At 36.0% G+C, this 27292-nt stretch overlaps 1 protein-coding gene across 25 annotated transcripts in view; it reads left to right on the top strand.

Moving 5' to 3' along the window:
• RIMS1 (regulating synaptic membrane exocytosis 1) overlaps positions 1–27292 on the top strand; it is a 302405-nt gene that overhangs the window by 241161 nt on the left and 33952 nt on the right. For 14 of the 25 annotated variants that reach the window (XM_015620669.1, XM_033512971.1, XM_033512969.1 and 11 more), the window contains 2 exons: positions 3437–3603; positions 20497–20729. The exons of 10 other annotated variants lie outside the window; for them this stretch is intronic. In XM_015620669.1, the coding sequence (XP_015476155.1) occupies positions 3437–3603; positions 20497–20729 (400 nt within the window). Of the gene's footprint in view, positions 1–3436; positions 3604–16081; positions 16104–20496; positions 20730–27292 lie in introns of those variants that run through there. One more of the 25 variants, XM_015620683.1, reaches the window with a different exon arrangement.

Raw genomic sequence — 27292 nt, 5'->3', positions numbered from 1 at the left:
GAATTAATTAGAAGCAGCAGGTATAAGAAGGAAAAGCTAAATCCAGAAGTCATAGTAGTAAAATGTAAACTCTGTAGCACTCAGCATTGATTTTCAGCATCACTACTTTTTTGTGCTGATCTCTATTTCTGTGAAGGGAAATGTTTTCAGTTTCTTGGGAATCACAGCCCTGGCACACAGTATAAAAGGGGTAGGAAAAGTTCAGCCATGCCATGAATGTCCTGTTTAGGAAGGGAGGCTCCATGTTTTCTGCACGAGCTGCGATTGCAACACAAGGCAAGTAGAAGACATGGATTCAGTTTTTTCTTTATGTCCCATCTCACTGTAAAATGCAGTGCTTACCAGCATAGGAAAAACTGTATTTTAGGCCAGTCTTATATCTACAGAACAATTTAATTTTTCACACTGCTGGACTATAGGGAGCAAAACAGAGTGAGGATATCTATATAGCCCCCAGTTACAGGGGATGCTACCTGGGCTGAAGACCCCTGCACCAATAAATGGTTTCATGTTGATACTGAACGTTCAATTGATGGGGATGGATCTCCAAACAGCCACTGATATACAAACTGGAAATTCTAACTTCCCTCCCAGTATTCTAACTGGTAAGCTGCACAACCATGCTTGTTGCTTTCCCTCTCCCCCCTCTCCCCATCTTTCCCAGCCCATGTAGATACCCCATGAAAAGTGGAACAAATGCAGTACAAGTGAAACAGAGGGTGTTCTTCATGACGTACACAGTTCACCTGTTGAATCATAAGTTGAGGGCTGAACAGCCAGATTCAGGTGTGGCTTGGAACAAAGACCAGCAGTCTGTATCTTCCTCAATACTTAGAAGAAAGGCCTCCAGCAGGACAGCTTCCAGAAGTCACTCATCTGGCCGTGGTGGCTCTCTCAGTGGGGTAGTCTGCCTTCTCCAGCAGCATGTCATGGTTGCTCAGGGACCACCTCAGTCTTCTACCACTGCAGGTTCACTGTATGCACTCTCAAACCAAAGGCCACAAAGATAATATGGACCTTTTGGTGAGGAAGAGAAGTAATTGGACATTACAGTGGCAGAGGGAAGAAGTCAGATTATCTTCAGCAAATACAAATAAAGCATGGAGGTATTTCTGAAACAGTCTGTTACTATGCTTAAGAAACCCCATACATTTGAAAGAAATTGAGTGGTTATATTTTAAACAAAGAATTTTTGAAACCTCAGTTTCAAAGGAATAATTGTTAGATATAATCTCAATGTATGGGATGGGTGAAATCCCTATTTCACTGAAATCAACAGATTATTATTTAATGATTTTGCAGATTTAAAATCTGTTTAGTTTAATTGAAAGCCAGATCATTCCACGTGTCCAGATGGTTTTCATATTTTTAAATGTCTCATTTAGAGTAGCTTGAAGGATTTGTTAGGAATTCTTTAGGAATTTTCACCTAAATTTGCATAAAACATCAAGTCTGTCTTGGGACTGGGGCAGTTTAAATTATGCTGGAGAGAATAAACCTTTCATTTTTCTAGTCTCTGAATGTTTATATTTAGTTTAAGTAAAAAGTTTTCAAACTTGCATTTTTGCTGTCAACATTTTAGTTTTAGAAGGAAAATAAGATATCCTATTATGAAATAGGTCTGATAAGAATTAGTATGTTTTGTGTTTGCATTTTGGAGTTACCATTTTATCTTGCAGTTTGAAGGATAGCAATCAGCAAAATTGTGTAACAAACTCTACAAGTCATTAATGAAAGATGAGCTGAATAAACATATGAGCACAGTCTTACCTTAACCCCATTGGGCATTTATATTCAGTAAAGTCACAAATCACTTATTAAGAGAACCTCCTGATTAATTCCTGCTGTAATTAAAAATATTTTTGTTATCAAAGTACTTGAGCCCTTTCTGTTACCCATTTTCTTGAAGTTACCTTTAATAAATCAGAGCTTTCTCTCCTGCTGATGTTTTTACTGAGGCATTGCAAGGACCTCACAGGATACTGCCTAAAATTTTTGCTAAGCAGTGTTCTAATGCACACCTGAAAAACACACTGTGACAGTAAATTTATCCAACCTCCATTTGTCCTGCAGATTTCTGTATTTACAATTGGTGCTTAAAATTGCTTTATTGCTTCCCCTTCTCTGCTCCTATTGACTTCTTCATTTTATCTTCAATGTTTTACCAAGAGGTTTCCAAGTGTGCACAAGCACAGTTGCTGAAAGGCACTGGAGCAGGAGAAGATAAACCTGACTTAAGGAGAGGAGACCTGATACATTCATCTGTACAAACTCAAGTTTGTGTTTGCTAGGTTTTTGAAATTAAGTCATGGCATTTGCTAAGTGACTCAGCCAGCAACCCAGTGCCTAGCTGGAGTTTGGATATTCACAGATAGACACAGATTTGTGTATGATTTATAAATAAATGTTTTATGGCTTGCAATTTTACAGAGCACACATTTGGAAAATGAACTCCTCTGGAGTGTCATGTCAAAAACTGCTCCTAAGTGTTGATAGTTTTCCTGTAATATACCCAGGGAATTATGCCACTGATTTAGTTGCTTTCTAGCCAAGAGTACCTTCATCTAATGACAGTAAGTTTTAGTTCTGTGATTATGAAAATTATTTGGTCCTCATATCTGTATGAGTGAAGATTTAGATAAGTGTGACTGCTAGGATTGAAGGTTCCTTTTGTCTGACTGATGATATGAGTAATAAGAGCATTATGTGATAGATGGTGTGGTGTCACAGTTGATTTTAAAAGCAAAGTAATTTCTACCCCTGTCCACATATTCCTCCTGCTGTGTCTTCTGGTAATTCTTAGGCATGTGCAGATGTAAAAGCAGCTAGATCAGGGAACTGATCTCCCTGGAAACAAATACTGTATTTGCTGAGTTAGCTTTCTGCTTAATTAGTTCTCTAGTATCACAATACAAAGAGATATTTTGAGATAGAAAATGTACTTTTTCTCTTTTTTAATAGAACTTCGGAATTGAAATCAGTCCCTAATAATGTCATGTAGCATTACATTTCATTCAGGTTCATATGCAGTTCTATGTGCAGGTATTTTATAGTATGCACTTTTTGTATTTTAAAAATAAAAAAGGGTCTGTAGCTAAATGGATGGTATGCATGTGCTTGAGATGTCTGTCTGCTGCATAAATAGTTCATATAAATACTCCATTATTGTGGTTCTAGTGTGCTGAAGAACCAACAGCCTATTTAATTTCCAGTGCGTTATTTTATTCCGAGTATCTTCTTTAGTCCATAAATAACCTGTTTGATTTCTGCACTAGACGTAAAGACATTATTTAATGTAGGCATGTCTTTGAATTTCATACAATTTGTTATATCTAAAAACAGTTAAAGGGGATTGTCTTGCTTAGGTCATGTGTTGTCTCAATGAATGCAGTCTGTTTTGATGAGACTCCTCACCCTTTCTTTTCTTGATCTCTAGTATAATATACAAACAGATCAGTACAGAAGTTGTGATAACGTCTCTGCCAAATCATCAGATAGTGATGTCAGTGATGTGTCAGCCATTTCCCGAACCAGCAGTGCCTCTCGCCTCAGCAGCACAAGTTTTATGTCAGAGCAATCTGAGCGCCCTCGAGGCAGGATCAGGTGAGTTCTCCATGCAGATTCAATTGCACCACACTCCCTCTTTCACTGAGTGCCAGAATAAAACCAGAAATTCTTGAAACTGGATAACCACAACATAGGAATTTGTGAAAAATTTTATGCACATATAAACTGTTTTCCATGACTGGCCTGACAGTATTTTAGATGCAATAGTTGTGCATCTAAAACAGGAAGCAAACTTCCCATGAGATGATAGATTAATGTACTTATCCCAGTTGAACTTGAACACAGGCTGTCCTCTCATTGTTGGCTAAGAATCAGTGTAATCAATATGTCAGTAAGGTATTACAGCAGAAACATTACTAGATTTTTTTAGTTAAACAGTTTTTGTCATAAAGGCTTGGTTTTTATTCCTCAAAATATTTTTCCCTACCTACATGCCTTTGTTTTGCTGTTTTCATGCATATGATAAATTACTAGATTTGAAGCTATTATTCATATAGAAATTTTGATATTTCTTGTTCAAAAGTAGTTTAATTCATTCACATTATCAATAATCAAATACATCTTTCATCCTTGATACTAATCTATTCTGGGGTTAGGGGATTTTTAGATGCACAGATTGGTTTTTGTTTTCATTTAACCTGATGACAAAACTCTCTACAACTATAATGGCTGCAGGATTACCTTGGTAGTCTTTGATTATATCTGCCAGCTCCTGAACTGTCAAAAATTTGACTTTGGGTGTTGTAAAACACAAGAAGAATTAAGAACTATATAAAAAATCAAAATATCCCTGCTAGGAAATCTGCCTGATATAAGTCTGGAAGGTATCATTTACCACTCAGAACACTTCTAGACAGACTCAGTGTCTGATAAGATCAGGTGCAGAAGTTTGATATGTTTATGCAAAAGGAAGGGATGTTAGGGAAATGCAGAAACTGGCCTCTATGTTTGAGCAAAGTCCAACTCATTTTCTTTTCAAGGAATGTTCACAAGGATATTTAACGTCCCATTTCAGATTGGTGGAGGTATAACCTGACAGCTGCAGTAATCCATGATCCAGCAGAACACTGCAGTGGAACTGTAAATGTATTTAAAGTAATTTCAATTCATGTCTTTAAATACTGCATTTCATTGTGTTCTAGCTTTTCAGTGTTTGACTCTTACAAGGGGCTTTTTTCATACCAAAATACCTTATTTCATAGACAGAATTTTTCTCAACTTGTCCCACTCACAGTGTCTTTGTCAGGTTTGACAAAAACAGGATTTTTTTCCCCATAAAAATGTCTAACATATTTTATCAGAAATTTTCCTTGAGTTCAGAATATCTGATCATAAATATCAGGACTAGGAGAACCAATAACCTTGTGTGAGCCTGGCAAGGGCTAAACCTGAGGTCAAATTCTCAACTTCTTCCATTCTTAGGAACAGCAGACCACTTTGGGTACAGGTGGGGTGACCTAATATACAAAGCCAAGTGTTTGCAGTGAGAGTTCCAGCTCAGCTTCACTCTAGAAGCAAGATGTAAATTAAAGTAAAAGCAAAGTAATGTGAGATGTAATTGGAATTCAGATGCCTTCCCTTTCTGATACTGTCTACAGAATCCATACCTCAGAAATCAGACATTTTATGGTTGCTTGCTTTTATCTTCTCTAAATTCAGGTAGTATTTCCATAGTAAACAAAATGTGTAGGAATAACATACAATGCAGTTTCTTCAGCAGAAATATGAGGAAGAAATTAAAAGATTTGGAACAGGGTTGATTGTATTAGAAACAATTTTTTTCATCTTGAGATTCATTCTGTGTAACTCTGGCTTTAAAAGCTATGTATCTTGAGTGGAATTCTCCTAAAAAATAGTTTTAATTAATTTCTAATAATATTATTAGGAGTTAAACAATAAATAATAAAATAAAACAATAAAATAATATTATTTTATTGTTTTTTTAGCTTACCTAAGACACCATTAAAGAGAAGAAAACACCTGGTATCTTGGATGGTTCACCTCATCTTCAGACAGGTGTCGAAGGCAGGGGAATCATACTTTTCTAGCATTAATTGTTGAAGAAACCCTAGATGAATTGTTTAGATTGGTTGCTTTAATTTCTGACACTTAAGATTAAAAGGATTCTTTCTCTCAATTACTAATGTTTCTTTAAGGTAAAGGAATTAGACATTTTAAGTTCGAGTTGGATTATTAATTTGAAATTAAAATTTTCCTTTTGCCCCTCCAAAGAACCCAATGTTGACGCAAGCAGGATGGGATAGCATAGTTGAGCAGGAATGGTAGTATTTTTTTGTCTACCTGTTTTTGTCATTCTGAAACCACCTATCCACCATCATCTTCATTTGGAAGTGTGTCAGGCCAGTGGCCATGGCAACTGTGTGAGCGTAATGTTACGTTTAAGGACTAAGTTTGTTGAACTGCCTTTTTTATGCACCTACTTTTGTTCTCCAGATATGTTCTAGAGATTAACCTAGTAAGCATATAGAAACTCAAAGGAGGTGGCTCAGTTCTAGCCATTTCATGAAATTAAGTCATTCAACAAGTATCCTTACTCTGAAGGTTCAGTCTGTGGTTCAGATTAGTAACCTGAAGTGATTGATACAAGTTCTAAATATAAGTATATAAGTATATATAAGTATATAAATAAATATATAAAATAGCTTCTTGCTTTCTAATTTGTTTAGCATTTTCAGGTATGTGTTACAAAAAATGGCTTTGCATGGATAAGCTACTCTGTACATTAAATAACTCAAAACTCTTTCTTGTTACCGTCCTGGGAAGTCTGGTAAACTGCCATTGCTCTCTAGTTGGAAGTGCAGAAAAAAAATACCAGGAATACCAGAACAGCAAGTTCTGGGACTTTCGATTTGAATCAGAATCAGATTTGTGAATTTGGAGTTGGTGTGTATTTGTTGAGTGAAGCCAAATGACCAGTCCTTCTTTATGGAGATTTTCTTTCATCAGTCATGGTCTTTATGCATTCATAATGCAGTCACACAGTACTTTCTGCCTGCATATGTTGAAGATTTTACTCAAATATTTCTCACATCCTAAATGTAGCAGAATGAATTTTTCTCATGGTTTAATGCAAATGATTGATAAGTAAGAACCCATGATGATTAATCAGCATGATACAGGCTGGATCAGACAAAGAAAGACATTTGCTGACTTAATTAAAAATTATGCCAGATTTTGTCATTGCATCACTTTTTGTTTGTAGCCTGTTTATGCAGGGATACCTGGACTTCTTGGTGCTTTTAAGTAGGGAATTGTCCTGCATGGTAAAGGTGAGGTAGAGGCTTCTGTTTTGGAGGAATAACAAGCTACCATAAGGTGTTTCACCTAAATCTGATTTAATAAAATCTGCTAAATTTATGAAAGACTAAATAACTTTTTTTAAGGTGAATTTGTCTCACCGTATCTGGATTTCAAACAAATTGCCCCTGCATTAGGAACATTACTGTTATCTCTCATTTTAAATTTCAAAACCACATCTTACTAATAATTGTAATAATTTTTTTTTATCTTGATCAATCTGTGATATAATATCATTGTGTCTGTGCCAAATTTTAATCTGTTTCTACATGCTTTTTAAAATTGAATGCTTAACTGTAATTAAAATATTTTATATGAGCTTATCAAGGAAAGAGGATAATGTAACGAGTTGGAACAGTGGATTTAAATCAGTTCTAATTTATTTCACATGTTGTGCCATGCCACTGAATTGCTTGTATCACAAACCCATTTTTGGGATTTATGTTCTCTGTATGTCACTGAAGTTTGTACTGTCAGGCTCTACCTGACAAACATTTTCTTCCCTGATTTCCAGAACAGAATATACAACTTCTGTGTAACTGTTGTTCTTTTAGTACACTGATGTTTAACTCCAGTACACTTGAGCTTTGAAACAGGAATAATGGAGTGGAGAAATGATGATTTGTGATCAGGTGAGGAGGTGGTTGGTGGGTTGATAGGCAATGGCTGCAGAGAGATGGAGACAGCAAGGACCTCATAAACAGCAAAACTGGGCAGGCAGTAGCCACCAAGAGTTTATGGACATGGAAAAGGATGTGACTGAGAGAAGAGCATTTAGGGAAAGCTCTCATACCTTTTTCTGGGAAATCAGCACAAGTGTGTGGCTCTCTGGATGGCCTGTGTTCTAAAGCATGGGGAACCAGCAAGAGGCATTAGAAGTTTGTTGGGCAGCTGCAGGGCTGTGGTCTCATCATGATCACAGAGACATGGTGGGATAGCTCTGGAGTGCTGCAATCCATGGAAGCACAGGGCAGGATAGCAAGGAAGGGGTGTAGCCTTTCATGTGAGAGCATGAGACTATGCAGGGGGCTCTGCCTAGAGATGGGTAATGAACCAGCTGAGAGTTTATATGTGAAGATTAACGTCGGAGTTAGATGAAACCTTCTTCCTATTGTAGGCTCTGCTTTTTATGGAGAACTTAAATCATCCTGATATCTGATGGTTGAGCAATGCAGTAGGGGACAGGTAATCCAGGAGGTTTCTGCAGTGAATGACTGTATGGAAAGTCTGATGACTGGAGGGAAAGTCTGGAGGACTCTGCAGACATGATCTGATCTAGGAATATTTAAGTAAACTGGACATGTACAAATTATTAGCACATGACAAGGTGTGCCCATGAATACTAAATGAGCTGGTGTTGACTGATGCCATTGAAAGGCCAGTCAATAATCTTTGGAAGGTGGCACTCAAGGGGATATTCTTGAAGACTGGGAAAAAAATCATCACTGCTATCTTCAGAAAGGGAAAGGGGTCTTGGAAACTGTAGGCCTTAGCTCTTCCAAACATATGTGATGTTTTCCTTAACACACTGTGCGCTTCTTCTTCCCCCTCTCTTGCTCTCAAAGCCAGTCTTAAAGGTGCAGAACTTAATATATAACATAAACCAGACAATTGGGGATACCAGTATCATAAAGTCACCCAGGACAGTGTAGAACAAGGGGATGACTGTGGATAGTCAGCATGAATTTTTAAAGGGCAAATGGAGCCTGACCAGGCTGATGGCCTTCTTTCATTAGTTGACTAGCTTGATGGATGAGAGGACAATATCAGATGTTCTCTGTCTTGTCTTTGGTAAGAAGTTCAACACCCTTTTCTAAAACACCCTCATAGACAAACTGAGGAAATAACAGCCTGGGTAAGTAAACAGTGAGGCAGATTGGAAACTGGCTGAATGCCAGGCTCAGGGGATTGTGACCTGTGACACAAAGTCCAGCTGGAGGCAAATAATTTGTGGTGTATGCCTGGGGTCAATATTATGGCAGTACTGTTTAACATCTTCATTAGTGTTTGGAATGATGGGGCAGAACACACCCTCAGCAGGTTTGCAGACAGCAGAAAACTGATAGGAATAGTTGATATACCAGGGGGATGTAACACTGTTGAGAAGGACCTCAACAGGATGGAGAAATGGGCCATTAGGAACCTCATTAAGTTCAACAAAGGAAATGGAAAATCCTACATCTGGGGAGCAGTAACCCCATGTGCCATTGTAGCCTGGGGATTCACAGCTAGTTTGATACAAATTATAGCAGTGAGGGGCTAGAGAGAGTCTGAAGAGTCTTCTGACATCTTCTCAGGCTTCCCAGTCATGCTGCTTGTTACATCATAAATCTGTGTGATGTGAGTGGTGCAGTATGGTTGGTCACTCCTTCCCCACCCTCTCTTCAGACCAGGGCTGCAGCCACCCTTCTCAGCACACTGATTCACTAAAATGCAGCACTACTGCACCACAGAGAGCCAGCTGAGCCAGGTTTTACTTCATGTCATAGCAGTGAAAGAAAACAACACACCAAGGTTTTTCATGCATTTGATGAGACTGAGATCTGTGTTGAAATATAGAAACTCATTAATTTCATGTTAATTGCAAAACTAATTAAAATCTTTACATTGAATTTATGCCACAGTGACTAAGGGTGCAGTCAAGATACTTAACTCATGAAAAATAATGAAATGTGAAATATTTTAATTATTGATATAAATATAGCAAACGGAACTAGTGGAGGTAACAACAGAAGAACACTAAAGCTTGTTCATCAATAAAAGTATATCAACTGGAAAAATGGAAACAAATTCACAACTAATTTCAGACTGGCTTTGTGGAGGATATTCACTATGCCACACTCATTATGTAAACCTGGGAGAAGATTCTGAAGATGTGTGGAGTACAACAGACCTTTTGCACCCTTCTTAAATTTGATCTCATATTTCTAAACAAACCAGTGTAAGGGCAAGTTCACCTTATATAAAGAAAGGATTGAACTATATAAATTTGCAGTGGAATATGCAGTGCTGGAGTCTAGCATAAGGGGCATCTGTTTCTGTATACTATTTAAAATTGGGTATTCCCAGGGTTTATAGCTCTCATTACTGGTATTGTGTATAAAAATAAAAGTTATTTTAATTATTCAAGGTGTTATCAACTCAGATCCTTGTTGGACAAAGGAGACACCATGTACTTGGAATCAAGGTGGTTCCTCATTCTTGGATTCTGAGAGCCTTCAAGCTGCTATACTAGAAGATATAGTAGATCATTTTGTGTGCTGTGTGTACTGTGGCACTGCCAAACAGGTTTAAAAAAGCTCTGAAGTAGATGTTAGCAATATAGGAAAAGCTGGATCCTATCCAATTACAAATCTCCACAGCTATACAGACAGTGGTGTGGCAATATCAGTCTGCATCACTTTAAAAGCTGGTCCTCAAATGACATTTTCAAAGGGGTGTTTCCTGGGTTTCTGCTTAAATTCTGCCATGTGCAGCATTTCAAAGCATCACTGTGGAAGGTCTGTTCCATATTTGTCAGGCCTAAAGCACCACAGAGTCAATTACATTCCCACAGCAGTGGCAGAAATGATTAATTCTGCCACATATATATTCACTTATGAATCAGATCAACCTTTTCAGTTGTCACATTTATAAAGAATCTTGAACCAAGTTCTCATTTGCTATTTATCTTCCATATTATACCGGCTTCAAAGCCTGCATAGCTAAGATCTTGCAAATTTACAGATGGCTACAGTTGCAGTTTATCAGCTAGGCTATGGACCACCAGAATCAATGCTTCAATATAATTTGTTTTTAATCAGCTGTCAAAACATCAGTGCAATGGTGCTCATTGAAAAGTTACTCATTTCTTTTCTTAATGTGAACTGGCATGGCTTTGGAGACATAATGTTCTCTTTTCTGAAGTTTCCATTTTTATTAGTCAAAATCCGAAGTTCCCAATTTTTTTAAAATTATGTATCTGCAAATTGAACTTGACTTAAGAGTATTTATTGACCTGGATATTTCTTTCTCTTTACAAATTGTAGATCCTGCAATTTTCATGTGCAAGATTTTTTAAGATGAGTAGACTGTATTTCTCATAAGTATGAAATCTTATCTCTTCTATGTATATTGGAATACCTCCTTTCTAAGAAAGAAGTAGAGGTACTAGAAGTAGTCTACACTAATTAAAGTAATTATTATATTTACAATGTAATATTTTTTTTATATTAAAATGTACGAATAACAGTCTTTTTTTTTCTGTATTGGAAATTTATAAGCCAAAATACAGTTTATAAGCCAAAAAACCAATGTGAATTTCACAGGAAAGTAAAAACCCGTGAAACTCTTTAACAAGTCAAGGTAGTGATGCATTTTTACAAGAATTAATGCACTTTTAATGGTTATTAATAACATTATGCTGTGGAACACATTGGCATTATGGTAACATTTTAAATCTGGGTTTTAAAAGAACAATAGTTCATACCTTCATTTAAAAACAGGGAGACTTCTTTGTGTGCTTAACAAACTGATACCTTAATTCAACTTCCTTCTAGAGGAGTAAATGATCTTTGCCAACACAGAGAGGTATTTTAAACAAAAATTTAAACTCCTTGTCTAGTTTTTATGTACACCAAAAGCTCAAGCTGATGGAAAACTTGTCAGTCTTCATGTAACTGTGCTGAGTAGCAGTAGTATGACTGCTACTTTGCTTAAAATACAACAATTAAAATAGAGAAACATGTATATAAGAACAAACAATGCAGGTCTTGAAAGATGATAGGGTTTTATTACAGTGCAAAATGAAATTTTTAGTTATTGCAAATTCCCTAGCAGGGTTAGCAAGGACTAACAGCTTCACAGATGTGGACAATTGTGTTGTAGCTGTCTTCTAAACTGATAAATGAAGGAAGGTTCTTTTAAAACTTCAGGATGGTAATAGTGTTCATTTTTACAAAAAAAAAAAGAGTATTTACATAGCAAAAAGCCTGATTTTGATACGAAACCATAGGGATAAAGCCTTCTCTCCACTTGTTTAGAGAATGAGGCAGGAATTGTAGAAAGATAAAGAATGGTCTTCTCACTTGCCTAGTTTATTACTGCTCTGGGAAATTAGTCTCTGCCCCATAGTTTTTATGTGATTAGTGACAAGTCGTTTCAGACATGTCTCTGTTGGTGGTTATATGCTTCCCATTGCACAGGAGTTTATGTATCTTGATGCTGTGGATTCAACATCCCCATCATGTGGGAAGTTTGGAGCAAAACTCACAAATGATTCTTTAAGGTATTTTCTCTACAAAAGTGGAGAGGATAGTGAGTGTTTCCTGGCTACAAATGATGAACTGAACATCTTTTAGGGGGATAATAATATAATACTTCTGATGGGACATGGAAAAGATTTCTTTTGTTCAGTTTCCACAGGAATTTTTAGGAACTGTTTTGTTTTCAGAAAGAGTCATAAAAATAATTTATTTTTCAGTTTTCACATTCTCTTTCTACTTCCGAATCACCATGAACTGTTTCCTTCCAGGGATTATTGTCCATTATACTCTTTGTATTCCAGGCAGGTGACTTTGTCTTGAGCCTGATGGCCAACAAACTTGCAGCCTCCCTGCATCCTGGACAGTCTAGCTAATTTCTCCCAAATGCAGAGTAGGCAAGAGGTGCAATTCCTGGGAAATACTGACTTTCTGCCTCTGACTTGGAGGCAAAATAGTAATATTCAGGAAATGTACAATCTGTTTAGCAGCAGGACCTATGAGTGAATGCAATGACACTTTGTAACAGGAAAGTTTCCTGGTATCTTAACTGTTGGTCTCTTAGAAATCTCTTAACATGAGAGGTATGACTTAAAGAAGTTGTTTTACCAAACTGACAGGTAATCAAAAGAATTGGCAGGTACTCTTTGTGCCAAATAGAAGGATTGACTCATTGGAATCTTTCAGTCGGGCACTAGCCTCTTCTCAAAGTGAAGTGAATTTATAATTTTGGTTTTGTTGTTTGTTCTGGGGTTTTGTTTGGTTTTGGTTTTGTTTCTTTCTTGTAATTTCCTTCAAAATGGCCAGGCAATCTGCCATGGCATATCAGCTGGAAATTAGAGCAGATAAAAGAAGAAATTCAACCATGGACAGAAACCAGACATGGAAAATTTCCACCTAAATTTTTCATGTTTGACAAACAGGATAGATACAGGTAACACACAAGGCATTTTTTGTCTATAATCTGCAAGCATCCACTGCAACAGTTAAAGTAAATTGCCAATCCTACTTTGTTTCTGTTTATCCAAATCACTGCAGCTAAAAACAAAACTCAAAAATAGTTTCATTTACTGTGCACTTCCCAGTTTCATTAAAGAGAAACTCACTGAGCATGTGCTGTGATTAGTTAATATTGCTGCTCAGGTGATCTGTCTTGGGGCAAGGACAGGCACTCTGAAGTAACCTGAGTGACAACTTTTCCTTTTTCAGGGGGAAATAGAGGGCAGTAGCCTCGAAATTATTGCCATGAAGGCAATATAAATGAAAACATTTTAGATAAGCTGCTTAAAAAATATAAAATATCCTCTTTACCCCCAGAGAGTATATTACAGATGGAAACTTCTTGTTCTGAGGTCATTTTTGTACAACACCAAGGTGAAGCCAGAGTAATTAATGTTCTAATTATTCATTATCTAAAGATAATGATTTTTGAAAATCCATCATTATAAACTGCTTTATGTATCTGTCAGAGAGGGAGGGAGATGGAGTCTTTAATCCCTTCAGAACATCTGTACATGAAAAATGTACTACGGAGCATTGCTTCTGCATTTTTAATTATCTAATTATGTTTCCTTTTTCAAAGGAGCTGTCACATCACCAGCAGTCTTTCTTAACAATTTGAAAAAGATGGAAAAATTATTTTAATTGGTTTTTCATTTAATTACCACAGTTGATAAAGATGAAATATAATCCATAAACTTTTATTTTAAGGACATGATGATAATATTTTAAACAGGCAGTACTTGTTATTTTTAGATTAAAAAAAATGTAGGAAAATAGTTTTAGCCATGACTCAGATCTCAGAGTACTTCTCATTTGCTTTATCTTCATCTCAGTTTACCAAATTTTTAAAAATTTTATCTGCATGTTTTTTATTAGCCCTGGCCTTGCACTGTCCCATTTAGCTTTTCAGATTCTCCTCCTGCATTTCATATTTTGTTGCTATTGCCTGTTGCTATTACCTACTTTTGAAAAGGAGCTGTGAGCAATCTATTTGATATCAGTGATGTAGCATTTTTTTGCATGAAGAGCACTGAGACTACAGGTACATCAATACCTTGTGCTTTAGAGAAAAAGAAAAACAGCAGGGAAAAGAATGTTTTTCCTGAATGTCATGCAAAGAAAGAAAAACTGGTGAATTCAGCTTTCTTGATACTGAAGAAAGCTTCCTTCAGTACTGAGCTACACATTTTTTTATTTGTCATACACATGCACATAACCCCAATATCTATTTTCTTGATACAGATTTAACATTTACATCCTTTCTATATTTGGTACACTTTAACATAAAATATATGGGGCCATGTGCAGTCAAGTTTGGGGCATTTGAGCTGTTTGCCCTTTGATTCACATGAGCCTTTCCACATGAGCTTTAATAGCAATAGTTGACCCTGAGCAGAGCCCCTGGGGTGGCTGCTTTTGTGTTGGCTTCATTTTATGATTCATGTAATTAGTTGGCTTCAGGCTGATGGTGCCTTGGGTATGTGCAGGCAGACACACGGGCTCCCACATACAGAGACAATTGCTCTGCTTGTTTCAGAGAATATAAATTAACTTGAAATGTTCATAGCCAATAATGAAAATCTGCTTATCTTTTGCTTGGAAAGTAGTTTAAATCTGCTTATCTTTTGTGATGTTCAGACTCACTTTCTGAAGAGAAAAGAATTGTTATTCTTTTGTTTCATGGAGAAATGATAGTTTTCCAAGTTTAAAAAGGAGAAGTCTGTCAGAGCTGTGAAACTGGCACAATTCAGTGGGCAGTGTGCTCCTAGAAAAGCATTTTCACAGCTCAGATTCTGATATACTGTATTCCAATATGGAATTTTTCTGATCTTCCAAAGTAGGATTTTAACCAATTAAGCTCCCAGAGGAGATTGCTGCAACCAAATCTTCCCCAGCCCTTACCTCAGTGAGAGTTTGCACATCGAACAAACACAGTGGGGCTGGGGATGTGTCATCCCAGAGGGAGCAGCTGTGTCACTGAGTGGCACTTCTATGCAATATAAGAATATTGTCAGCAGCAGATATAACTTAAAAATTACTTACAAATCTTCAAATATCTTTATACACCAGCAGGACTCTAATATGGTGACTTGACAGCAGAAGCAAGGCTTTTTTTGTGATTCTGAAAGTTATTTCATAGATCTAGTATATGATCAATGTGCATGTTAAATCAATATGTAGTTTCAATTGGAACAGACTGTACAAAATTATTATTTGATTGAACCAACTTTTATGGTCTAAAAAATTCTTTTGACTAACTAGAGAGAATTACAATATAGGATATATGTTTTCCCTTTGGTTTTTAAAGCACCACGGTTCAATTAATTTATTAAATGCTAATGAATATAAATACTTATTAAAAAATGTACAGTATTTTATCATGCAGAAAATGGTATATATAATATAATATATAAATATTTTCTTAGAGAAACTCACAGATAAGTAATTAAGTGTTTGTATTTATTGATTATATATCATATAATACTAACAACAAGACACTTTTTTTTTAGAAATGTAATGTTTCTCATTATAAAAATACCTTCCCTTTGGTCCAGAGCTATTATGTGTTTAGGAGATGATTAATATTCATGGGCTACCTCATTGCAAAAGGGTGCCATAGGGTCTGTGAGTTAGTACGTGATGCTGCATTCGGCAGGAGAGAGGGGAAGCGCAGTAGCTTGTGCTGGTGAGGGCCAGGGATTCTGCTGAAAGATTCAAATTGCTGCAACTGTCTGCAAAGAACTTACAACATCATCTGCACAGCAAGGAATACAGGGCATCATTTATTTACTCATGGCTTACATTATTGGGAAAATGGGTGGAGTGAAAATGAGGGCTCATGAAAATAAGCACCTAAAGTATTTTTTTATACATCGTCAGTAATCCTATGAGAAGGAAGGAAATGCTGTAATTTTAGCAATGGCTAATCATTTCAGATTTTTTCTGTGAAAGGATATACTTCCAGATATTACATAGGTGAGTTTATGGGCAAGTATTTTTCTAGCTTACCACTGTCTTACTATCTTCCTTTTCCAGGTGGAATGTACAGGTATTTTATGTAATTACTGAGAGATACTGAGTGCATATCTATACACCAATTTTCTCAAATCAAATGATTTGTCCCATATGCTTTTATGGATCTTGAATGCATATATAGTAGTTATCTGTACATAGAAAGATATATAATGATTTAATACAGATACTTGGCTTGATTTTAGTTCTATATAGTTGTGTGTGCTCTACTTTAATATAACCAAGTATAATACACAGTGCTTTTGTAGTGTTCTCATCTTATAGAATTTGCTTCAGGGTTAATTTTTATGCTATTTTGTAACTCAAACTACTCTTTGAGTAAGTTTTTTGTCTTAATAGATCATTCCTTGTTCCCACAGATACAGCTTTCAGGTAGGGACTGCTTGCAAAAGTGAATGTGTTGCTTTCTTTCAGAACTCTGACGGCTGACATGTGAATACAGTGTTGATGTTGCCTTATGTAGTTCAGATACAACTTTAGATGGGATCTGTCTCAACTGCATAAGTTTTGGAAGGAAATATAACTTTTTTCTCTTGGTAGAGGGAACAGTGTCTTCCCTGCTGATGCAGGAACCTGGGGGTAGTGTCTGACCCCCGTTCTGGGGAGGCTCCTCTGCTCTTGCTGGGGTTAGAGAGAGGTTAACTTCCTTAGAAGTTAACTAAAAAAAAAAATAAAATAAAAAAGAGTCAAAAATCCAATTACTCTATTTCTATGCTGAATATCCATGAAGTAATACACAGGCCCATATAGATTGTCTTGTAACCATTCTTAATGTGCACTTCAATTATGTTGTTATGACTGTGATTAGAAATTCTTAGAAATAACACAAGACTTTTGATGAACTATTCATCAGAAGAATTGCTAAGATCATAAAATAATTGTAAATAAAAATTTAGTAAATTAATTAATTTATGACTAAATGGACTATACTGAAAAATATGTTACTCTTAATTATCTTGCTACAGAAAACAATATTTATTTATTGTGTTACGATAACTAGGTTTAAATATAATTTAATAATTTACCAACTTTAGCCACAGGCCTGCAAAAACTTGCATCTGCATTTAAACAATGTTAATAATCCCAGCAAATTTGGAAAACAAAAGAATAAAATTAGGTATGCTATATAAAAACAGTTAAGTGCAGAGGGATATATTCATGCAGGTCTTTTTCTTGGTTGTGCTTCATAAATTAAACTCTAACAGTAGTGAAGAAAGCAAGAGTATGAGCTAGGAACTTTTTCTTCAAGTGATAATCAGTAATGTAGTGGTAAAGCATTGTGTTTTAAGGGTACTCAATTAGATGGCATAAGAATGCTAAATTTTAAATGCCCCTTCTTTTGAGACTGTTTTAGTTAGTGAAAAATAATAAGCTAGCACAGGGATTAGATGAACGCAAAGAAAACTTAATGTTTGCTTTGTTATGACAAGAGGAAGTATTGGACAGCTGTAAGATCCTGTCCCATTATGCCCATTTCTAGCAAATTAATAGCTATTTTGTCCTAGTAAACTAGAACATATTTCCTAAGAATGTACGACTTCATATTTTCCAGGTAAAAACAAGTATAAGATTAATTTGAATTCTAAATTTTGCGCTTTTTTATTTTTAATTACAATAAATCTTCTAGTTCCCTCTACCTGTTGCAAAGAAACAAAAATGAAATTTATATGAGTCTGTGGAAAAAGCAATTTTTCTATTATTCAAACTTTCCATGCTCCCTGAATTAGTGAATTCATGTGTCAAAAATATTTTTTTCCCAAAAGTTACAATACTATCATTTATTGTTTCTCAGCTAATGGACATCACTGCCTCCTAAATACATATTAAATAAAGTGAGACTAGAGCATTTTGGGTACAATGTAAAAAAAGAAAAGTGAAAGTTGGCATTAAAACATTGTGATTTTACTATTTAGTATTATATTCATAAACACCTGAAATTCAGCAGAGCAAATTCATTAGTATGGTAAATAATTCTTTATTTGCATGGCAGATTTTATAGTCCATTGAACTTTAGTGCTGGAAATTATAGGTTTATAGATTAGTGTGTTAGCATGTTAATATGGTTCAAATGTCAACAGATGCCCTCAAAAGAAGTCTTTTCAGTTTCTTTCCTCTCTCTTACTGACATATTGATGCATAAACTCAAAAATTGACAGAATTGACAACTCCAAGGCTTAAAAATGGGAACAAAATTACTTCAGAAGGCTTTGTGTAGGGTCATTGTTGACAGCATAGAAACAGTCACTGAAATCCAATTCCAAGTGCTGTTGGAAAAAATTATCCACTTGGAATGGATTTGTCCATGTCTAATCAAAGGAGGAAACAGGATGAAAATGAGGCCTGTGTGATTCCACCCTCTCCTTGAAATAGTGAAGTGTCTCTTGCTCCATAGAAGAAACAGTTAACAGTGTTGCCTTCTATCACCCTGGAGACCTTTTCTTTGGTATTTGTATATGTGTGGAAGATGGTATTTTTTGAGTTTTGCTGTGTTTTTTCACCAGCTAAAATTCTTCCTGGAATGATTGAATATGTTTGTGTGTGCACTCACATTTATGTGAGAGTGTGTGCTGGGGGAGAACGGTGATAAAAGACAAAGGAATTCTATACAGAAACATCAAAATATGTATGTCTTCTATTTTTGCCTTGCAAACTCAAAAGCCAGTCAGTAAAGTTTCTCTGGGACAGGAGGGGACATGACAGAACATGTTTTAAGCTCAGAGTACCTCAGGTAGTCCACTAAAATGTGTTCTTGAATACTTTAGTGCATCAAGCAGTTTGTTCTGTTTGACAGAATAGATGATTTTTTATCTGAGCTCAACAGGAGCAGATTCTAAGTGCTGAGGATAAAAACCTCTATGTAGAGGTTGATAGTGATCTTTCTGTTAAGTGTTGTCTATTCAAAGACTTTACTTTTCCAACTTCTATTTTTATGTGCTCTTACCTATGGTCACACGTTAGTAACTCTTGGTAACTGCCAGTGAAACAGGGCTGCACTGTTATAATTACATTTTAGGGATACACTTTTTTATACTTTCCTGGACCTGTTTTGGGACAGGACTGATTCAAATTCCAGCAGGGCCCAGATCCATGGAAGTTACAGGATATCATATTTTCTTCCGTTTCTCCCCTCACTTTTCTCTGGCCTGATTTCCTATCTCTCTGAAACTTGCCGTGATATAAAGAAGCCTCTAACACCACTCTTTCTAATTTTGCCTTTGGCAGAGGGAGTGAGGGGTGGGTGGAATGGGGACAAGAGCAGGCCATTGCATCTGCTGGGGAGGAATCTTGCTGGGAGAGACGGCAGGACTGTTGGTTAACAAATAAGTTTGACTTCAAAATACTTAAAAACTGAAAAAAAAAATCCTAAAATAGCATGTTACCAGTAGGTCTACTAATCAGCAATAAAAGGTCAAGGAATTTCCTGCGCTCCTGGCTGATTTAACAACTGCATCTAAAGTGAGTCCAGTGCAACTTAGATTTCTGTGTCTCTTCAGAGTGACACCTAACTTTATCTTGCCATTAGAGCTAGGGCATTGCTTGGTCACAGCAGACTTAGGAGTGAGTATTAGCATGTTCTGTGTGTATTTGAGACTGTTCTCTAAAACATGTTTGTGAACACTTTATCCTGCCTCTATACACTGGAACAGAAAAAGGATTTGTATGGAAACGTTCAAATGCAATTCAATAGCTAAAGCAACTCAAACAGGACTGACAGAGTGATCAATTTTTGTCAGTCAATGAAAATTCTAGTTATTTGGGATTTTGCCTCAAAATTCTTTTGCCTTCATACTGTGATTATTGCACTTACTTTAAATGAAGTGACTGAAGACCTAAAAAATACTATTATTACGTTATCTCTGTGAAAAGTATGAAAATTTAGATGATGATGTCTTCATTTCTGTTAGGTCTTAAGGCTTTGGTGAGCACTAGTGATAAGATGCATGTGTTAAACTGCTGCCCCATGACAATTTTCTTTGGTTGTAAAATTACTGTTTTATTTGTTTCTGTATTGTGGAGATATAGACAGGAAGTCTTCACATAACTTTTAAATGTTTCTCTGTCACTCTAAAAAACATGAGGAAGTGTTCCTTTTATTTATTTCCCTCAAAGAAGTGGAGAACAAACAATAGTATTGGAAATACGTACTCTGAGGAGCATCAAATTAAGCTTTTACTTATAACCAAATAAATAATAACTTATACTTGCAACCAGAAAAACCAAGTAAATGGAAGCGTATCAAGACTTAAAATTAATTTACTGAAAAAATAGAAAAAGGCTTTTGTAAATGCTGTTACACAGACAAATTAACATGTTTGTTTTTACTTTGTAACTGTAGTACATTTACTCCTAAAATGCAAGGCAGACGGATGGGGACTTCAGGGAGAATCACTAAGAGCACAAGTGTGAGCGGAGAGATGTATAAGCTGGAGCACATTGATGGGAGTCAGTCGGACACGGCTGTCGGCATGGTTGGAACAGGTGGGAAGAAAAGGCGTTCCAGCTTTAGTGCCAAAGTGGTGGCCATAGTGTCTCGAAGGAGCAGAAGCACATCTCAACTTAGTCAAACAGGTGAGTGAGACACACACTCTTTGGAAACAGGACTCTCACCAAACACGGTTTACCATAATTTCATCTGTGGCATCTGTGTTACATGTATATGCATGTAGACCACTCAAGAGAGAAGATTTTCCAGCTGTAAATAAATTTCTGAGATATTTATTTTCTTTGATTATTAAACTTATCTGCAAGAAACAACATACAAATGTATTTTAGAATATGTGGCATAGTTACTTTCGGTCCCGATCAATGAAAACTGTTGTGTCTTAGAAGCCTTGTTTACAGGTAGGCCAGGAAATGCAGAGACATATGTCGGTATCAGCAGTGGATAATGGTTTGCTAAGATCAGCTTTTCATGTGTAGGAAATTTCTTTTAACAGAAGAGTTGAGTATGAGTGTGGGAACTGAAATCTGAGCAAATGAATGGCAGTTATGCAACTCGGATACGAGGTGGTACCTGCAGTGGCATAAAATACATTTAAAAAAAATACCTTTGTTTTTTAGGTTGAGAATTAATCCAGTACTTTTTTTTATTTTTTTCTTAAGTAATACTGGCAAATTGGGGTCAGTGATTTCAAATAAATTAGATGACAACATGATGCTTCATTAGGAGCATAAGCCTTCCAGCTCTCTATCATGACTCCAGAAATCTTAAAAGCTTCATATCAGCATAGCCTCCAGGAACAAAATCTCGTACAGGAAGATACAAAAGGGAAGAAGAATGTTTTAAAGTCCTCGTCCTGCTCCTGAGCCCCAATGAAGACTTCTGCTTTTGTCTTCAGTGGGAGCAGGACCTGACCCTAAGGGTTCTTTCTTACTAAAAGAAAGAAAACAAAGAGGAAAAGCTTCAGACTAGCATGCAATGCACTCATATTTCAGCATTTCACTCACATAGGGTATCTAAACTAAGGTAAGTAACAATATTGTTTATTTATATCATTAAATGTTTCCCCCCTTTCCCCTGGTTTTCTTTGATTGCCAGATGAGCAGTAGAATTAATCCTTTCACAATTAAAGCCTGGTCAGCTTTAACAAAAACATTGTTACACTTTTCTATACTATTCATGAATTTTAGGCCAGAGAGTATAATATCATGCAGTTGAACCAAATGGTAAATGAAACTGGTGTATTTGAGGCCCGGAACTGTAATTAATATTGTGTTGTTCAAGAATGCACCGTGACTAAGTATGAGACTAGAATATAGGTAGTTGTATACAGTAAAATGCTATTTTAGGTGTATCAGAATTGCGTGCTCTGTACTAAAAATAATAAAAAGTGGTGTTGTAATATAGAAAGGATTTATACTCTGATATTTTAGTCCACTTAAAAACTGAGCTGTGACTTCTAAGCACTTCTCAGTATCATCTGTTTAAAGCTCATATTTTCCTAATCTTCACAGAAAGGTGCTATAACTCTCCAAGTTTTGCATAGTGTAAATTTCAAAACAATAGGAATTTTGCAAGGAATGGAACTTCTAAAGTTTTAATGAAGCTCAAAGAGCAAATCAAATAGGAAAAACACGATTACATAAAACAGTTCAGAATTATTTTACTTTGTCTTGTGACTCAGGCGAAGAGTGGCATAATCTGTGGCATAATCAGAGCAGATAAAATGTGTCACTTTCTTTCAGTTACTAATTTTGAATTTTGTCAAAAATCAGTGAATTAAATTAACACACTTTTTAAAACAATATATGCATGATATTGGATAGATTTTTCCAAATGACATTGTTGGAGATTAAATACTCATGTCCTAAATCAGGGACCCACTTCCCTTCCTTCCTATATTATACAAGATAAGAGGAGCAACATAAAAATGTCTATTTCATTTTAATGTGTTGTGCAACTTACCAACGTCTCCACTATTGAGAATTATAGAAAATTTCTGTTATGACAATATAATAGATACTGGGTACTTCTTTAAAAGTTACTATGTGAAAATTGGTTCTAAGAGCCAAGGTCTGAAATTTTGGAACTGATGTGAAAATTTATGGGCCTCCAAAAGTGGTACCAAGTAGGAACATTTGGAGCAGATCTTCAGAAACTGGAGGTGTGCTGTTGATACTGTATATGTATTTTAAAGGAAGTATAAAAATACAGAAATTAATGTGTTGGCTCCATAGGTTGTTCAGGTCTTATTTCTAGGACTTGCATGATTATAAGTAAGGGAAGCATGACACAGATAGTTATTTGTTTCTGAAAACTCAGAAGATCAGAAAGATCTGGCAATAACTGACAGAACAGGAGGACACAGTCTTAAGCTGTGCCACGGGAAATACTGATTGGATGTTAGGAAAAAGTTTTTCACAGAAAGGGTGATAAAGTACAGGAATGGTTTGCCTGGGGAGGTGGTGGAATCACCACCCCTGTATGTATTTAACAAAAGACTGGATGTGGCACTGAGTGCCATGGTATAGCTGAGGTGTTAGGTCTGGGTTGGACTTGATGATCTTGAAGGTCTCATCTAACCTCGTGGTTCTGTGATTCTGTGGTTTTCTGAAATAAAAAAAATGTATTTTTTGAAAAGCGTATTTTCTACATTTATATGCATTGAGAAGATCTGAAATTCTAGTTTACTCTGTATTCAAAACCGTCACACTTTTTTCACTTGAAGAAATGGTCAAAAAGGGCTGAATTCAAATTTTGTAGATAATTCTTCCTTTTAGCATGCTGCATGGGTTTGATGTTATATAAGAATGGAAACGGTGTATATGGAACTGCTCTAAGGTAGCTATTATTTATAAGATTTGATTTTCTATTCAGCTGAAAAAGGAGTGTGTCTGTGAGCCTTTGCACACATGCTCATGTCTGTGCATACACACATGGATTTCTTTGCACATATGGAGCAGATCCACTTGCATGTTGCAGTTGGAAGGACCAATAATAATTATTTTACACACCCTGCTCAATGCTGTTAGAAAATATTTATTCAGAATATGTGCCTTGCAGATGGTCAGTGAAAGAGTTGGTCTTTATTTTCATGTAGATCTGCAATAAAATGATATATTTTTGCTGCACCTTCCTTTATGTTTAAGATTTCATAATACTTTTAACTGTTGTAACTGTTCTGTGAAATCCCTACTTACCATGTATTTGTTCATTGTGCCCACAATTGGATAGATTAGATAGTTCACCAGAAAAAGCTTTTAATCTTCTGACAATATTCCTAATGAAAATCCAGCTCTTCTTATGTTATTACAGTTAAAAAGGAGAAAAGAAAAAGGGGAAAAAAAAGGAGTAAAACTCCTAAAATGACCACAGAAAATTGAAAATAGCTCCAGGCATACATAACCATTTTAGTTATAATGCAACTTTTCTAGCTCTCTTTGTCAGCCTTATTTTGGTAAATAAATACATACAGAATAAATATGTAACTGCAAATATTCCTAATACAGTAACTAAACTTTTAATCACAGGAATATTATAGAAAACTGTATTAGGATAAGAAATCATCATCACATTTGTGACACATTTGTGTCACAACACTCTATTCCCTTCTACGGAAAATCTTATCTTGTAGTTTCCATACCACTGACTGACTGAGGCCAATAGTGATCAAACTGCATTTTGATTTGGGGTTCTAGGTTTGTTTTGAATGAGATGAAAATTTCTGTAATTGGAGGGAAGAATTTTGTCACAGAATTTGTACCATATATAGAGACATAATAATGCATTTCAAAGTGGATAGGGGCAGTAGGAGGGGTATAATCAGTAAAATGAATTCTGGAAAGAAGGAAAATCTCCATCTCAGATAAACAGAAGTATTCCCATCCCTGGATCCCTCTCGTTTCTCCTGGTACATGCAGACATGTGCCTTAAGAAAGCAAAAGAGTTCCTCCCTTTTGCTTTCTACCCCCTGCTCAGCAGATAGTTCTTCAGAAAGATCATCTATTTGTGGAAGCACACTTTTCTTTAAGTGCCAGCTGTGGCTTGCAACTGTTTTGACACAGATAAAAGTGAAAGAGATAGAGAGAAGGAGAGCTAAGGAGCTTAGAAGAATGGGAAGCATTTCTAGTTTGACATTACACTGATACCGCCTCAATTTTCTAAATGGAAGTACCTTGCCATGTTTATGGTTTGAACCACAATGAGATTTTTCTATGTAAGAATCAAAGTTATTTGCTTTTCATCTTCTCTTGGTGAAGTTCAACATCAGCAACCTAAAATGAAGCCATAGGCATTAATGTTTCAGAGACAGATTACCATGAAGCAGAGCTGAAATCAAGTGTTTCCACAAGGTGAAGACAATATGAAGAAAAATTCTTTTCACTTATGTGTGTCTCTGAAGTGGATACTTGGAGGCAGTCTTGAAGTGTTTGTCTGCTTCCTTCAGGAAGTAACTTGCAACCTGAGCAAAAACAATATCTTTCACCATATTTCTCTATGTAAAAAATATAATTTCCTGCTAATTTCCTGTATAACTAATGTAATTTTCTCTTATTTGCCCTGTAAAGAAGTGGCTTTCTCTATGTTCTTTTGAATTAAGCTCCAAATTCCCAATTTCAGATAAGATAGCATCATCTAAGGAAATTGTCACTGTGCAGTAAAGTTCTGATAACCGTGCAGCCCACAGTATATATATATATGCTCTTTTTGTGAGCTCACTGCAGCTTAAAGAACTCTTCTTCATCCAATTGATTGCCCCACATTTCACCTTCCAAGATGTCTTTCTCTCATGGTTGGATGACTGAAGTTAAGATAAAGTTTTAGAAAAGAAAACCTCGTCCATTACTCTGTTGATGGAGAGTATGATGGCTCACTGGAGGTACTTAGTGACTGTTAAGCATTCCTATGTCGTGCAAAAAATAACCTTGCTTGGAAAACATGGAAATTTAAGCAAAGCAATGCTTAAATTGAGCCTTCCAGGCTCAGAGCTACCTCATTTCACAGTAGACACTGCCATTTAAAAAACAAAACAAAACAAAAACCCAAACAAAACAAAACACAAAAAAACCAACAAAACAAACAGTCAAAAAACAACTCCCCTGCCTCACCTTCCCCCCTCCCGAGTCTGGTTATCTGTTCTTAATTTTCTCAGTCTTTTTCTTTTTTGGAAATGCTGGTAAAACTATTTTTCTGTCCATCCTTGTAGTAATTTAATGGTAAAATGAGAGATTTCCTATAGGTCTAGATAGTCTGGACAGAAAGAGCAGATAATAAATAAGAAATAAAATACACTAGAGGGCGAAGGCCTTTAGGATAAGGATGGTTTATTTGTTGTCTTTCTTAAGAACACCATTGCTGCTTTGCATAATTCTGTTACTTTTCTACAAGGGTTGTGACATGGTTTTCATGCAGTGGTCAGGCTATTTTTCTCTCCTGACATTTCATATTGGTTGCTTGATTGATTGAATGACAAGGATGCATTTCTGAGCATGATTCTTTTACCTTGTAACGTGACTTTAGTTTTCATTACTGTAGTGAAAGAAACTGTGCTTATAGGATAAGGAATGAGTGCTAGACAAAAGTTTAAAGTACGTATTTTATCTAGAATTCAGTAAACCATCAATTATTATTAGACTGGCTAGAAAACAGGAGAATCAGTAAGGAATACTGGATGTCAGGAAGAAACCGGCTAGGAGGGAGGCATCAACTGGTTTTATTGAAACAAGCCAGAGAATGTCTATTAGTTGAATTTTAAGACAAAACCATAGGCAGATTTTGTTAATATTTCATTGAGATTCAGTGTTTATGCTGCTAGAATCTGATGATGAAGCTGATTTAGAAAGTATGTCAGTTCCTGGTAATCTAGGGGAAGGACTTTTGGGGATGGTCCTGTGCTGAGCCACAAGTGGCTCAATGATCCTTGTGGATCCCTTCCAACTCAGCTTATTCTGTGGTTATTCTGTGGTTCAGTGACAGATGAACTTAAGGATAGAATAGTTTTTCTGGGCAGCACTCAGAAAAACTGTGACAATGCAGATTGCAAATTGATTCCTTTTGGAATGAGTAATGAAAATTTTCAGATTAAAAAAAAACAAACACTGAAGAGTTTTTGAATCTAAAGGACAGCATTATCAGAAGCTGTTATAATAAAAAATAGGTATAAATTGATTACAAATAAATTTTATATTTGTATCAAAATTACAATAAAATTTCTAGCAGTCAGAACAGAGGAATAAGTACCTTTAAACTCTCTTAAGAGCATTTAGAACAATAGGGAAAGATCCCTTTTTCTTGTTTCTTTCTTATCTAACCTAATACCTTGCATAGTATTTCTTTTCTGATACTACTTTTTTGTATTGCCATGTCTTGTTCATCCAAGTGAAATGCTACAAGGTACCAGATTTTCTAATGGTAGATTGAGAAGATTAGCTTGGAATTCAGAGTTAACATATAACAATAGTCTCACAGGTTTAACCTGCTCTACTGTATTTCACACGTTGTTCTCTGTTTTTGTAGAGGAGCGTTTCCAAGTACTTTCTTGTGTTGGGCATTGATCTCTGCAAGAATACTTCATATTTACACATGAGCTTCTTTACCTGCAGATATCTCTGGTTTGTTATCTTTAGTTTGTATGGTTTGAAAATATTTTCCTTAACTTCATCAGACTGTGTGTATTTGAAAAGTTTCAGCA

The sequence above is a fragment of the Parus major genome, chromosome 3 (genome assembly GCF_001522545.3).
Source record: "Parus major isolate Abel chromosome 3, Parus_major1.1, whole genome shotgun sequence".
NCBI lineage: Eukaryota > Metazoa > Chordata > Aves > Passeriformes > Paridae > Parus > Parus major.
This window is presented reverse-complemented; position numbering and strand designations above follow the sequence as displayed.